The sequence below is a fragment of the Chionomys nivalis genome, chromosome 15 (genome assembly GCF_950005125.1).
Source record: "Chionomys nivalis chromosome 15, mChiNiv1.1, whole genome shotgun sequence".
Lineage (NCBI taxonomy): Eukaryota > Metazoa > Chordata > Mammalia > Rodentia > Cricetidae > Chionomys > Chionomys nivalis.
The window spans coordinates 25,381,091-25,397,320 of record NC_080100.1 but is presented as its reverse complement, the minus strand read 5'-3'; the positions used below and the strand labels follow the sequence as shown (position 1 = coordinate 25,397,320).

The window sequence follows — 16,230 nt, the reverse complement described above, 5'->3', positions numbered from 1 at the left end:
AGTGGCACACTTAAGCCTAAATTTCATCTATCACCCTCTCAAAATAAAGAGTCAAGAAAATAATGAGTGAAGCCTGGTGCTTTCTGTGGAAAAAAAAAACAAAACATGTACTTACATGGTCCAATTCAATTCCAGTCTACCTAGGTCAGGGCATTACATGTAGGGTTAGAGGGAATGCCAGTCACACCCAGTTACCCAGTATTCCCACCTTTCACTGTGCATTAACAATCTATATGACAGTTTATATAGATTAAATGTATTTATTATATATTTCTTCAGAAATTGTTGTCTGGTGTATCTCTACTGTATTCCTAGTATGTAGAACAGAACTTGGCATATTGTAGGCATTCTACAAAGACTTATTAAATGAAAAATAAAACATTGAACTTACTCTCCACAGGACACTATCCTAACTGTTTCACAAATGTTGGGCCATAACATCCACAGAACCCTATAAGGTAGCACCATCATTACATTTTATAAATGTAACCAGGAAATAATTTATTTAGCCCCATGCACTTCAGTGCCATGCTCTTCCCTACAGAACATTCTCTTAAAATATCAGAGTCATCTTGCTGGCAAAGAGAAATCCCAGGATGAGTGTGATGTTGCAGAATTTTAAAGCAGCAGAGAGCTGGGTGTGTTAGGGTGTGCGTTTAATCCTAGCACTCGGGCAGCTGGGAATCAGAGACAAGTGAATCTCCGTGAGTCCCAGGCCAGCCTAGCTGACACAATGAGATCCTGCCTCAAAAATCAAAATAAAATAAAAGTCAACAGGGTCATAGTAAAAGAACTGAGCAGAGACAATATACTGGAACTGAGAGGTGTCATGCATTTGCATCAAAATGCTCAGAAATACACGCAATTTAGTACGCATTGCTAGGTGGTGGGAAAACAGGAAATTCATACTTTAATGTTCTTAATATCATTTTACAGCTTTAACAATGTATATTATTTACTTGTGGGATGATTTAAAAGGCTTCCACGTTTAAAAACCATAGCCCAAACAAAATATAATTTGTTAAAAGCTCAAAGAGCTTGTCAAAAACAGGTGTGTTGCTGTGAAAATAGATAGGAACTAGGTCTCTTTGGTCTAAAACACAAATCCAATGAAAAAAATAAAGTGTATTTCTAAATTCATAAAGAATGTGTACAAAGTTGATGTAGAATTGTTCACAAAGTCAAGAGTGTTAAAACTAAGGTTTATAAAAAGCTCAGAAAAGGTAATATACATAAAATATTGGATACTTTAAAGTATTCACTCAACAAGGGCTGTATGTCTAATGTTCCACCCAAGATTATACCTGCATATTTGAAATGACAAGTTCTTACATTTTGACGATTTGTCTTAATTTACCATCCTTTGCTTCTTAGGTACCAGCAAAAGCCAGACACCTTACTCAACAACCGCCCTGCCACCACCGCCAATGTCCCATCCAGCCATCCAGCCACCACTGCCAGCATCTCACCCAACACAGCCACCAGTCCCGAGCCTACCCCCCAGAAACATTAAGCCTCCCCTTGACCTGAAGTAAGTAAAGGATCATCTTACAATATTTCATCGCCAGGGATTTCCAAATGATTCATGACTGGGCGCTAAGAATTCTGTGGTACGTTAGTGGGCAGTTGGCAAGGAGAAGGGCAGGCTCTTTTAAAAGTTCAAAATCTCTCAACTGTGGGCTTCTGTAAAAGTCAAAATTAAGTTGCATGTTTTCTTACTTCAAGAGCGAAGAAACAGGGTATCGTCACAATCTGAACAAAGCAAAACCAAACTCCAACAGTATAAATAAGTCAGTGTTCAATTGTCTGTGATTCACTCATGATCTCTGGGCCAAGGGGCTTGGGTCACTTCTCCAGCTCTGCCCTCTGCAGAACACAGAGCTTGTCTTCTAGGCTCCAGCTGCTGCTGCTAGCCTTGGGAGTCATCTCCTGACACTGGCATCTCCATAACCGCTAGGGTCCCTTGCCACAAATGGCCTAGCATTGGCCTTTCTTGAGCTGGCTTCAGGGACTCCATCCCTGACATGCAGTGCCAGGCATCAGTTAATCTCCGTGACCCCTTCATACCTCCCAAAACGGGCACCATCTGCGTGGCTCTTACGCTATCAAGTTCAGCCACCAACACAAGACACAACCTTGGCCACATCTGGAGCACAGCTTCTATGTGCTAACTCTCAGGAAACACTTTCCAGAAACCTCAGTGGTGCTGGTCTCTTCTTAATCACTGCAAATTTCTCAGCTGCAGCTGACCAGCGTTGAGTATCCCAGCAAAGCAGAGGTTTCACTTTGGTAGTTCTGGTGTCTTATTAAACACAGCAGATTCTTCAGCTCCAGCCAACCAGAACTACAGATTCCTTGCACAAAAAAACCAGTAGAGTCTTTGCTTTCCTCTGAAGCCTCACAAGCCAGGCCTCCATCTTCTGCACTGCTCTCCGCGTTCTTTCCTTCCAAGATCCTACAGAACACTCAATGATTCCCCTAGCCCAAAGTTGCAGGGTCCATCACAACCCTTTCAAAACAACATGTCCAGGTCCATCACAGCCATGCTCCACTATCCTGCTACCAAACTGTTCTTAGGGTTACTATTGTTGTGATGAAACACCATGTCCAAAAGCAACTTGGGGGAGAAAGGGTTTATTTCACTCAGAGTTCCACGTGACAGTTCATCATCCAGTGCAGTGAGAACTCATGCAAGACAGGAACCCGGAGGCAGGAGCTGATGCAGAGGCCATGGAGGGCAAGCTTACTGGCTGGCTCTTCATGGCTTGTTCAGTCTGCCCTCTTATAGGACCTAGGACCATCAGCCCGGGATGGTACCACCTACATCAGATCCTCCCTCATTGATCGCTAATTAAGAAAATACCTGCAGCTGGATCTTACGGAGGAATTTCCTCAATTAACCTCCCTTTTCCTTAGTGATTCTAGCTTGTGCCAAGCTGACACACAACAGTCAGTACAGTGATAGTCTATGTGTAAGAGTGTAGTTTGATTTCACCTTAGTCCCCTCCCACACACACCATACGGTTTGGTCCTTTGTCCATGATCCACATAGTAGAATTTGTTAATTACAAAATCATGTTGAGATCTTCCTTAAGTGCTTGAAGATTCAATATGTTGAAAACCTACTTATTATGAGTACCCCTGACTATTTTTCACTTCGTAATGCTTCCAGAGGAGTTTAAAGTCAGTAACTAAGGATGTGTGAGCAGTGGGGTGAGCCTTATCTTCTCCATAGGCTGCTCTGGATGTCTATATAATATTACACTAGAAGAGTAATTTGAATCTGGGCATTTGAATCTGTAGATGTTTACTTGAAGACTCTAACACCCTGGGAGATTTTGCTACCAAATCAAAGTGTAAGACATCTGCTTACTATCATATTAAGGCTAAATAAATATTAGACTAATTAAAATAACTAATATATGTTCTCTTAAATACTTAATTTTCATATAACTTATTTCTTTCTACACATATAAAATCATATTTCTTATTCCTAATTTCTTTTTACCCTCTGGTAAATTTAACCCATTGAATTTAGATCTCAGAATTTCTTTTTCATGTGTTTATTTTTATTGTACTTTTTACTTTTTTGTTTTGTTTTGTCTGTACAAACCCTCACTGTACGTCCCTGGCTGACTTAGAACTCACTACGTACCCCAGGGTGGCTTTGATCTTATGAATGTACTGCTGCCTCTGCCTCTCAAGTCCTGAGATAGCAGGCCTACGTCTCCACACTGAACCCACAATCCTAACACTTCTCAAGTTTACTATATAGATAGCTCTGTCCTAGACACCAGCTTCAGTGAAGCCTCTGAGTATGGCATAGTTTTAGTATGAAATCTTCACAAATGGCTCAAACCTGGCTTCTGAAAATTGGTAAGGCTTAGAGCCGGGTCATCATTTCATTAAGGACATTAAGGAGTGGAAAGGTATCCGACACTCTGTCCACTGCTTCAGGGCCCCCAGACCTCCCGTGTGTCTGATGACTCACTAGAAGGACTCACAGTGCTCAGCTTACAGTAACATGAGAGACTGGGATTCAATGCAGTAAAGAAGAGGAAGGGACAGCCAGCAGGTGGCACTGTCTAATCAAGGTTTCCCCACAGAGAGCATAGCTGTGAAATTGCAGTGGGTGTCTCAGGCAGCCTCCAGCAGAAGCTGACCAGAGGCTGGAGAAACTGTAAGTTTTCCACAGGGAGCAGGGGAGCTGTCTCGCTGGTTCCTTGGGCCTGCCAGAAACCTAGAAAGAAAGCAAGCATCCACATCAATCACATGGTTGCTAAGGTCTCACACAGCAGAACACTTATCCACTGGGCCACTCCCACTGCAGCGAACAGTTGTAGAGAAAATGATTCTTATTTGTAAGTCACAGGCCAGCCGTGGTAGCATATCCTTCTAAAACAAGGCAAATCTGAGCCTGCTGTGTTAACTCTCTAAAAAATCCTCATTCCGAGAAGGCTCTTAAACAGGCTGTAGGAAGAAGAGGGCATTTCAAACGCATTGCTATAGCATGGGATGCTGGGCAACATGCCAGCTTTGCAAGGAATCACCAAGAAGACCAAGGGCTTGGATTCTTAGAGGGGATACTGTTGCCATCAGTCATTTACAAAGTTCACCGATGGTAATAGATTTTGCTTCATTTCAATTCCCACCATATTAGAGACTCCTCTTAGTTGGTGACTCGTATATGATCTGCCAACTTCATTTTTAAAAATCCGCTTAGAAGAAAAATGAAAAAGATAAAAGGGCCTTGGGTGTTTTACATTACCTGAAAAATCTATGCTTGAAATATCGGGAAGCTAATTGTCGCATGTGGGACAAGGGGAAAATGTGAACGCTAAGGATATCCAGAATGAATTTGTTCCTCCAAAAGAGAAAGGGTCAACAGTTTTAAAGTTCCCATCAGTAAATTCCGCAAGGAGGAAATATCTAGATTAGAAAATTTCCCCCGTAGAAGGGGAAGTTAGATAAATACATAGAGGAAACGAAAGCAGAATGGACATCCACGTTCAGGCTTAAGGGTTTATGGGACGTGTATGGGTTGGACTGGGGGTAGAGAAGTAGAAGACGCAGGTCTTCTGATGAATGTCTCCCTGAGGTTTCCCGGGTGTTGCTCTCTGCAGGCCGGCAACAGCTCTTCCACTAAGCAAAATCCGCTCTCAAGATCTCCTAGGCTTCTAAGATAGTCACTAAGCACATCTTTGAGTCACTCCTCTGGGATCTTTCAACTGAGCTCCAGGGAAGATCGTGTGCAAAACAGAGACCCCTCCCTGCCTTTATAGAAAGCAAGGGCCGGAGAAAGAGGAGCAGTCTCGCACGGGTAAAAGACAGGACAGTGATCAGCAGAGCAGAGTTAGGAAGGCCCGGAGGAGGGATTCCAGACCACGGATGGCTATAACTTTAAGCAGAGATGTGAGGTATCAAAGACGCAAGGAAACATGGGCATGAGGCCGAACGCTGTGGGGGAGAGAGAAGGAATAGAGGCTTCAAAGACCCAAAGGCTAAGGAGGAGGTTAGCAGGACACTAGAGACAGCCAGAGAAGGGGCGATTGGAGAGGAGTCAGCTCATGGAGGGCTCCATGCATTGTGACCGTCTGTGGCCATCACCCTAACTGAGATGAGGACCCCTGCAGGATGGAGCACAGCATCTCTAGGCTTTTTGACTTGTGTTTTTGTTAAAGTCACTTAAAGTAGATGGCCAAGGGTAGCAGCAGAAACAGTTAAATGTTGCAGAAATGCAGCCAAGACACTGAGGCATTCTAACCAAGATGGGCTGCTCTGGGTGTGGGCGGGGGGTTGGCAAGAAATGTCTGCACTATTCAGGGGAGAGACAGCAGAAGTTGGACTGTTATAAAACTCACGTTAAGGATCATTTGTGGCTTTAATGCCTTTGGTCTTAGCAACTGGAAAGACAATGATTCCTTCAAATGACAGAAGGAGGTTGCAGGTGAGATGTTTGAAACGAAGTAAGTTCTGACTGGGAAGTGGGGAGACCGCTCTGCAGTTAAGAACGCTTGATGCTTGTGGAAGAGGAAGTGGGCTCACTTCCCAGCAGCCACGTGGTGGCTTGCAGGCATTCATTTCCAAGGTCTCCAACAGTCAGGCACATTGTATATACACACGCATGCAGGTAAAGCATCAATATGAAGTAATATGAATACATCTAAAAGGTCTTTGTTAAGGCGGTTGTGGCTCTGATAAGTCTGGAACATTATTTAAAGTTCAAAAGGAACACCAAGGAGACAATTGGAGAGTTGAAAATGGACAGCTTCAAAGAGAGTTCTGGTAAAGACACAAGGGGAGAGACATCTGAGGTTGTCCCACACTTAAAGTGATAAGGCTGGTCAAAGTCGGCCAAGGAGAGAAGGAAGGAGTACAAACAGAAAAAACAGAACTCCGGGTCTGGCCTGTGTTGGGGAAACGGAGACAGAGGAGATAAAGAGGAAGGAGGAATAAAGTAAGCGAACTGAGGGACCAAAAGTGGGACCCCTGAACAAGTGCCTCAGATGCGCTGAAGGCCGAACGAGAGACGGACGGACGGAGGGTGGTAGGTGTGACAGAGTTAGGACCAAGCATGATGCGGCTTTCAAAGGGTGAAAGGTGAGGCTGCAGAGGCCTCTGTTGCTGTACCAGAACACTAACCAAAAGCAGAGCAGAGGAGGACAGGGCTTGTTTAATTTTATCCTTCCGGGTCACACTCCATCATGAAAGGAACGACGAGCAGGAACTCAACATAGAAACCTGAAGATAGGGACCATGCAGAAACATGGCTTCCCGGCTCACTCGCTCACGGGCTCGTGCTTTGATATGGTACAGGGCCATCTGCCTAGGGACAGCACCAGACACAGTGGCCTAGGGCCCTCCTTCATCAGTTAAAAACCAAGATAATTGTCGGTGGACACCCCACAGGCCACCCTGGTCTAAGCCATTTCTTAATCAAGACGTTCACACCAGACAATTCTGAGCTGTGACGAGCGGATGATTACGCTAACTAGGACAGATGGCTCAAGCGGGAAAGTGCCTGCCACACAAGCGTGAGGACCTGGGTTTGTCCCCCATCACACATGTGAAAAGTTGTGCGTGGCAGCGCGCATCTGTAACGCCAATGCTGAGGGGGTGGAGGCGTTACGGAGATGCAGAGACAGGTAGATTCCCAAGGCTCACCGGCCAGCTGGTGTGACCATATGGCAGGCTCTGAATTGAGTAAGAAAGACCCTGATTTGAAGGATAAAATGGAAAGCGGTAGAGGAACATGCCTGACTTCAACCTCTGGCCTGCGCACGCACATGCGTGCGCCCACACAGGTATCGAAAAGAAGCCGATACAGACACTGTTTACAACGCAGGGCAACGGCTAGCGTGGGAGGAATTTTTGTTTCTGTTTCTGTATCTGGAGACAGGCTCTCATGTAACTAGAACCTAGGCTGACCTCAGGTATGCTATGTAGCAAGGATGATAATGAACTTATATGGAAATAGCAACGTTTTTATATGGTGATTAAAAATAGCCCGTTAAAGAAGAAAAAAAAAGAGTGTAGACGGGAGAATTCCTGGAACAGAGTCTTCCTCAACTTCAGTCTAGAGAGGATGGGCTGAATGGCTGACAAGGTTAGAGTTCTCCCTGGGTACACAGCAGAATCTCCAGCTGGAGTAAAGGGAGGAATCTGGAGAGAGATGGACCTTGACCATGTGGGGCCTGGCCCACCTGCTTCTGAAGTTCCTCCCAGGAGTGACTCGTAATCATGCCGTTCAGGTCAGTTTACCTTGTAAGTATGAGAGGTCTGAAGGTCAACAGGAACCAGAAATTATGAATAATTTCCAGTATGGCGTGGTGGAAGACAAAGTTACGTGTATTTTAAATTGTATTGTCTCCTCACCTAGTGGTCAGACTACATACAGCTTATTGCATTTTCTTCTATGTCATTCAGACTTAGAAGGGAAATGGACCAAGAGATTGAGCTTTTCATTATTAATCTTCAACTCTTTCCCTGTAGCACATTTCTTAGTACCGTTTTAAAATGAATTAGAATTCCATCCGCGTAACCGGCCCTTCAGGTGAAAACAGAAGCAGCGGCTGAGTTTTTATATACAAAACACATCTCGTGGTTATAAATAGGAGTAAGACAGGAAAAGTGAGGTAATGAGAAGTACTCCAGAATGGGAAGTGAGTCAGGCTAGAAAAGGAAAGGGCAAAGTGTCCTTCCCCCGAAGTCCCTCCAGTTAGTATAGGGAAAGAATGTACCAGCGTAATTTCGTAATTAACTACAAGGGCTTCGAACTTTCCAGAACTTGAAACTTGGCACATCGGCAGGCCACTGTCAATAGCCTTACCTAACTCCATTTGGAAATGTTTTGGTTTAGGTGAGTCATAATTTTGAAATTTCTCGTAGGTTAAGGACAGAAAGATGTGTTCCGGAGTGAGGGGCTCGTTCCTGTTAAGGGCAGGTATAAAGCAGTTTCAGGTGTTGCTGAGATCACCTCTTCCTTCCAAAAAAGATCTGGCAATAAAAGACTAAAAGCTAAACTTAGGAAGAGCGAATCCAGATGAGAAAACAACAGTCTTACATCTTTCAATGTTAGGAGATGGAACCCCAGTAGCTTTTGTCTGTTTGTTTGCTTGCTTGCTTGCTTGCTTGGCTTTACCTACCCGGGAATTGAACCAGGGCCTCATACACACTGAACAAGCACCCTGTTACTCAGCTACAGCTCCCCCCACCCTAATAGCTTCCCAACAGGCTTACTGTTAAATGAACTTCATTCAGTACCATGGCATGAAAAGAAACTGTGGTGAAAGCCAGCTCCACTGATAAGCTTGCTGCTCTTTCTCCTCCTTTGCCCCTCCCTCTGCTCCGTTATCTGTATGGTTGGTTGTGACTAGTTCCTTTGTTCTCTTCTTTGCCTGTCTGTGGGGTTTTTCTCTTGGCCTTGAGCACTGAGAGCAGTTGGTGGCAGTTGGACTTGACTTGTTAGGACATCTGCACCTATTTCTTACCCTCATCCTTGTCCATTTTATTCTCCGCCATTGTGGTCACTATTAAATACTTACTGTCTTAACACGACAGATGGCATAAGCTCAGACCTATATAAAATGGCATCAAATTTTATGTGGCATAATATTGAGTATGTGTGTGCAAATAACATTCTCTAGGGTAAGAAATGCTTTGCATGAATGCGCTAGGATAATACCTTTTATTGTTATCATTTAATTATCATCTGTCCAGATGGTTTAGAAAGTAGACCAGTGGGTTGTTTGTTTGCTTGTTTTAATATCCTTTTACACAAATGGCAACAATCCATTTTGATGATAAAGGTTACTTAGTATCACTGATAGAGAGATAACCACTCTGTCACAGTCAGAAGCAACAAAGAGCAGGCTTAGAGCTGGGGAACCAGAGGAGATACTGTCAAGGGGGTCAGGGGACACAGCAGGGGATGACAAGAAACCAGAATACCCATGTGCGGCTGTCCTGGCCAGTTATGTGTTTACCAGGACAAACCTTCTACCTAATTTCAATCTCCTGGAATCTACAAAAAGGTGGAAGGAGGGACCCAACCCCTGAGCATTGTCTTCTGAGCTCCACTCATGTGTTCAGTAACTGTCCACAAACAGTTAACAGAAAAAAAAAAAAAAAAAAAAAAAAAAAAAAAACCTTTCTAAGAACCAGAGTGAAGGGAAGCATGGGCTGAGCATAGAGAAAGAGGAGAAACAGAGAGTACCCAGCATAAGAAGCAGAAATAACCCCAGGCGTGATGGTGCATACCTATAATCCCAGCACTTGGGAGGATTGAGAGTTCAAGGCCTCTAGGGAGAGCTACCTAGGGGGAGCTTGTGTGGAAGAAGATTGGGATCCCAGGGAGGGAGACGGGAGGAGGGAGGAGAGGAATTCCAGGAGTAAAGCAGTGGGAGAACAGAACTGACTACACAAGCCCTGAGCCCTGCTCACTAGGAAAAGAGCTAGTAGAAGTATGGTAAGATCTGTTTAAGTATATGGAAGATAGAGACAGAAATATAATGGGCCCAGTCTTTCCTACCGACTTCAGGAGTGGTTTATAACATGTTAATAAACACGACGTCCTGTGCCGGGCGCACGCCTTTAATCCCAGCACTCGGGAGGCAGAGGCAGGCGGATCTCTTGTGAGTTCGAGACCAGCCTGGTCTACAAGAGCTAGTTCCAGGAGAGGCTCCAAAGCCACAGAGAAACCCTGTCTCGAAAAACAAAAACAAAACAAAACAAAACAAAAAAAAAATGACGTCCTGTTTCCTCCGTACCTTCCCTTTCTCATGCTATTCTGAAACTATAAACATTATCTTATTTCGCCCATAAACATTTCATTAGATAGCCCCCCAAATTAAACCTTGTGTGTTAGATAAAATATCAACTGGGTCATCAGAATGACCCAGGCCTCTAATCCCAGCACTCAAGAAGATTTGGCAACAGGGAAGTTACTAGGTCAAGGCCACTGGAGTTATTATATAGTGAAACTTCCTCAAAAAAAAAGTTTCAAACACATTGTATGTATGTTTTAAGTTTGATTAAGGGCTCACAGTTTCCTCTGTAATTCACGTTCATAATTCTCTTTAACGTGGAGGTTTTCCCACTACCTCAGTTTTTCTTTATTCCTTGCAGTGTGTTTGTTGAGGTCATCAAGTTGTTTCCGGACAGTATGATTAGCATTGTCTGGGTTTTGTTTTCTGACTGCCCCTGTAGTGCGTTTTCATATTCTCTCCTGAAGATTGGTAATTGGATACAAGGTGACTTGATTGCATTAGGTCTTTCTTTCATTGTGTTTGATTTGGGGTTTGGGGTAAAACTTGTCCCTTGATTCTAGTGCATTCTTTTCTTGAGACTTACCTTTAGTTCATGTATGTGAGTGTTTCGCCTGCACATACGTATGTATACCACATGCATGCCAGGTGTCTACTGAGGCCGGAATAGGGTCTCAGATCCCCCAGAACTGGAGTTACAGCTTGCTACAAGTCACCATGAGGGTGTGAAAAACAAGGGAGGCTCCTCTGCAAAGGCAGCAGGTGCTCTTAACTGCTGAGCCATCTCGGTAGCTGCATAGTGTCCCTTTAACAGATGCTTGTAACAAACATTGGACTCTCCATAGCAGAGGAGAAATAGGACTCTTTGGGAAACAGGACAGACAGCAAGGCATATGAGCATACCAAGCATATTTTTCTTAGGCCAATTTCTCACCCTATCTTTACATCACTGAAAGGAAATGATTGAAAACTAAGATAAAAAAAGTTATATTAAAAAATTCCTTAAGTCAGAAACACACCTACTGAATGCTTTTTATGAACAAAGTGACAGAGAGAGAGAGAGAGAGAGAGAGAGAGAGAGAGAGAGAGAAGGATTGAGGGTGACATGTTTGTCTTCTTGTGTTATTGCATCATGTTATGTTAACATGTAATGTTAAAGATCATATTAGCAAAAATTGTAGGCAAGGTTTACAAGGTGGGGGATGAGGAAAAGCACTTCCAACAGTAGAAGAGGGGAAGAGCTTCTCCTAAAGATGGTGTTCTTACAGTATGCCGAGAGAAGGGAGAGATAGAGGAAGGAAGGCCTCAGGGGGCCTACTAACTATAGAAAACTGGCAGATGTTGATAAGTGTCTATGGAGCTGAAGAAGAGGAAGAAACAACGGATGACTTGAAGCTTCAGTGGGATGTATGGATGATGGTGCTTTTCCTTGATGTAGGAAAACTACTCGGGAGAGCAGGCTTAGGCTGCAGGGAAGGTGCTCCCTTCAGCAATGGGCTGAAGGACTTCCAAGCTAGAGCAGGGGAAGGGGGAGTTCCAGACTCCTATACCTCTGAAGGTACGAGACCACTGAGGTACAGACATGTCACTGATACTCAGTAGAGAGACCTGGCTTAGATAGAGATTTTACCATGGGACGTGACCAATGTAGAGCTAATACAGGGTGTTGTAAGAACTTATGGAATCAGTAACCAACAAATGTAGAGTAAGAGGAAATGAAGAAAGCCAAAACAGAGACAAAAAAAAAATCATTGCTTACAGGGGAATCAAAAAGAACAAAGTCACAAAGGAAACTGTAGGTTAGTGACCAGAGGGACAACAAGGAGGTCAGGAGGCATTTCCTATGTAAACAAAGGAGATTCAAGAATGGCAAAATGGCCATTAAGGTGAAGAGCTATATAGCAACTCTAGTGAACCTGATCTTTGGGAGTTTTTGGAGAACTTGGCAATACAAGACAGATAATAATCAATGAAGAAGAGAGGAAAGGATAAGAAGTAGAGGCAGTGAATAGGGGCCTTTTTAAAACCTGGCTGTGGGGAAAAGGATTATCTTGTGGTAATGTGGAAGATTTGGACAGGCAATTGTTGTGGGACAAAACTTTTCTTGAGGAGACACTACACACATATCTCTCCCTAGATAAGGAACCCAAGAGAGACCAAACTATAAATACCACCAAAGTTCAATGTGGTGAACCAATTGGATTACTTAGAGGAATATGCATGAGGGGTTACTTACAGGAGCAGAAATGATTCAAAGACCAAAGCCTACCCCAGCATGGGAGACAGCTCACAAAAGCTGGGAACCCGGAGCACACTGCACAGCCTGCAGGTAGCTCCACAGACGAAAAATGTCCCAAGGGTCTCAGCCATTGTAAACCTCTCCCAGGTTGGTTTCTGCTTCTTCCAGGCAGCTGGTCTCGTCTCAGAGTTTTCTTCACAGCTCAGTATGTCAGAGTCTTCTTTGCAGCTTGGCATGTTTTCTCTGAGGGAGTGGGGGTGAATTTAGTCAGTGTCAGGTACTTCCTGAATCGAATGGGGTGGCTTGCCTCCGTGAGGGATAGAATGTTTCAGAATGTGTCAACCTCTGAGGAACTGTTAGGCAACAGCAAGAAAAAGTCTTAGTCTTGCTATGGGTAGCAGCAACTTGCACTAAGGAGAAAAGCAAGAGTGAGATCTTTAGGCGTGAGGATGAAGAAAGGAGAAGATCATAACTACCATGACAACACGCGGACAAGGGAGATAGTGGAAGATGCAAAACTTCTAAGGAGGTGGATGTAACAGGGTAAAGGTAGAGAAACTGGTGGGCTGAAGGCAGGCGAAGCTCAGCTACAGATACCTTTGTGTTCTGAGGGGCTATATCTTAATAGAAATCATTTTTCAATTACTTCTATTTTATCAGTAGAGCAAAATACAAGGTTACCTGATTTCATAGGCGAGAGGATGAGATCATTTTTGAGGAAAAGTGGTCAAGGTTTTGAATGGTAAATGGTAAATCAAAAAGGACGACTCAAGAAAGGTGGGCTAGGAAGAAGAGTAAGTGAGATCATTAGAGGGAGAGCTGAGATTGGAAACCAGTTACGTGTAATGCCCAGAGTCAGAACGGTTGACTGTTTTCTACACACATACTCACTGGTCTCAGAACAGGAATGGGGCGCACAGCTGGCTATATACCGAGAGCTTGTGAGTCCCATGTACAGATGCTGGTCTTTAGCAGAGCTGGGGTAAGCACTGGAGAGGAAGGACACACATGGAGTTCAAGTGTTTGATGGAAGTGAAGCTGGTGTCATCTATTTTGGAAGGTGGATTAAGTCAGGGGTAGGAGTAAATTCTTCCTGTGTATGTGCCGGAGAACCAATCAAATCCTGGGAGAATCCCGATGTTGGGTAACTGACTACAGATGGGCCTGCTAGTCCCCAAAAGCAATGAACCCATTGAATGTGTCCACAGTGGTGCCGGTGAACAGTGGGTGGCACACGCCTTTAGTCCCAGCACGTGGAAGGCAGAGGCAGGCAGATATCAATGGGTTCAAGGCCAGTCTGGTCAACAAAGTGGATTCCAGGACAGGACAGTCAGACCTGTTACAGAGAGACCCTGTCTTAAAAAACAAAAAACAAAGCAAAACAAAAAACAAACAACAAAAAAAGAACGGATGGTGCTGAACTTGAGTTTCTTAGTACTCCTTTTTTCTTTTAAAATCCACAGTAACAGCAAAAACACAATATTAAAACCTTCTCCAGTGATGCGTGAATTTTAAGTCAGAGCAAATAAAATAAAATAAAAAACAATAATTCAATTGCTTTCTTTTTACATTTTTTATTTTTGAGACTATATTATAATTACAACATTTTCAGCTTCCTCTGAACCTTCCTGAACAACCTTCCTTGCTCTCTTTCAGACTCGGGGCCTCTTTCTTCATCAGTTGCTGTTACATGAAAATATATTTCATTTTTAAAATGAGCAAGAGTGTCTACTTTGTTCTCACCTTTTTTCTTTTTTGTTTTCAGAAATACTATAAGTGAAGAAAATCAAGATGGTGTCATGCACTCTGATGGTAAGGGGTAACTTTTTTCAAAAAATTCTGAGCTGCGTGTTTGAATTAGTCAAATGTCATGGAATCATTTATGGAATTATCATCGTTGGTCTATATATGAGCCCTTGTTTTATTCATGCCCCTAGAATCCTCATGATTCATTACCTTCTTTCTCTCACTGTAAGCAAACATCCTAAAGTATTAATGTGTGCTTGCACATATTCTTCTCGTGTGTGTGTGTGTCTGTGTGTGTGATTTATATAAAAACTATGTTATAGGTTTTCTTTTGCGAATACTCAGCATAAGGTTTTTCCCAGCCTCTCCCCTCATTACTGGTTACACATTTAGTCCCTTGTCCCTAAGTACTGAAGGGGAACCCCACACAGAGGGGGCTTCCTCCTGGACCCTAGATTAGGTACAGACCACACCTGTTTTCAGGCAGAAAACAGCAGTTAATGACCTTGGGGGTGTCATGTTTAAGAGAAGGAAAAGGGAGAACCTGTTTTAGAATGGACTAAGATAAGGTGGTAAAGGATAAGAAACCAAGGAGGAGGGGAAGAGGCCTAGCAGCTGCTGTTTGCAGCTAGCTCATCACAGCTTGTTCAGCCTGCTTTCTTATAGAACCCTCATGACTATCATGGTCCAGCAATGGTACCACCCACCATGGGCTGCGTCCTCCACCATCAATCACCTATTAAGAAAATGCCCTGCAGGTTTCCCTACAGCCTGATCTTGTGGAGGTATTTTCTTAATTTAAGTTCCTGCCTCTCAAATAACTCTAGCCTGGATCAAATTGGCATAAAACTAGCCGGCACTGTCCCTGAACTCTCTTTCCAATCCTCTTGTCCTTCTATGTGTATTATTGTGATCGTTCTTAATATTATTGACTTATTAACTATAGCATTATGTCTTGATATCTGATAGAATGTTTATTACACCAAACTCGAGTAGTCTTTTTCTTAACTTAGTCACCTTGACTTGATACATGATAGCAAATCCCAGAGAAAGAATGAGCCAAAAAGTATGGACAATTTGTGATTTTTTTTCTCTTGTGCACTTCACACAACCACGTACATCAAATGCACTATGCTTTATATACGCCAGTAAAACATAGCATAAATGTTTTTGACTTTGGCATTATCTTGGGAAAATTAATAAAATAATTCTATAATTAAATTACAAGTGTTAAAACTACCAAGTATCTAAGGCACATTTTTTTGTGCCTTAAAGTGTAAGTTCTATTATACTTTGAACTGATACGAGTATTTTATCTAATGACCACATGTTGAAGTACTTCTTAATTGCAATGTATTTTTTTTTTAATCCTGTAGGTCCTGGAACTCTAGAAGAGGTCAGATATTTTTATTTCTCTTTTTCTATTGCTAAAATTGGAGCTTTTAACAATTATTATGACTCACTTTCTATTGTTATCAACAGACAAATAAAAAGTTTTACAAATATCAATGGTATTTTTTCCATTACTAACCTTACTTAATTGGAATCCTTGAAATATTATATGCCAGTCGGTATGCTGACTCACGGTAGTGTAATGCTGAAGTTCTGTCTGACCGCACAGCTAATGGCTGAGCAAGACAGAGATGAAATCTCCTTTGTTTGTTCCTAAGTATCTCACGGTTTGAAAAAGAGAGAGAGTGAGAGAGAGAAAGAGAAAAAGAAAAAGAGAGAAAGAAGGAAAGAAGAAAGGACGAAAAGAAATAAAAAGAAAATTTCAAATAAGCCAATTTAGCCTCATATTATATCAACTCATAAACATTTATTTTAAAAATAAGTTGTCAATGAAATGCATGTATGACCTTTTGCAATAATCACAGGTAATAATTATCTGTTTTTCTTGCCAGGAACAAGAGAGTGAAGGAGAAACATACGAAGACATGTACGCATTGCATTTGTTACCATAAGAATTTTCTTCTACGT

General features: G+C 42.8%; 1 protein-coding gene across 5 annotated transcripts in view; it reads left to right on the top strand.

Annotated features, from left to right (window-relative positions):
* The window catches only part of Fyb1 (FYN binding protein 1), a 130,603-nt gene that overhangs the window by 85,044 nt on the left and 29,329 nt on the right, over positions 1-16,230 (top strand). For all 5 annotated transcript variants that reach the window (XM_057790180.1, XM_057790178.1, XM_057790179.1 and 2 more), the window contains exons 3-6: positions 1,375-1,531; positions 14,270-14,316; positions 15,627-15,646; positions 16,155-16,189. In XM_057790180.1, the coding sequence (XP_057646163.1) occupies positions 1,375-1,531; positions 14,270-14,316; positions 15,627-15,646; positions 16,155-16,189 (259 nt within the window). The remainder of the gene's footprint in view (positions 1-1,374; positions 1,532-14,269; positions 14,317-15,626; positions 15,647-16,154; positions 16,190-16,230) is intronic.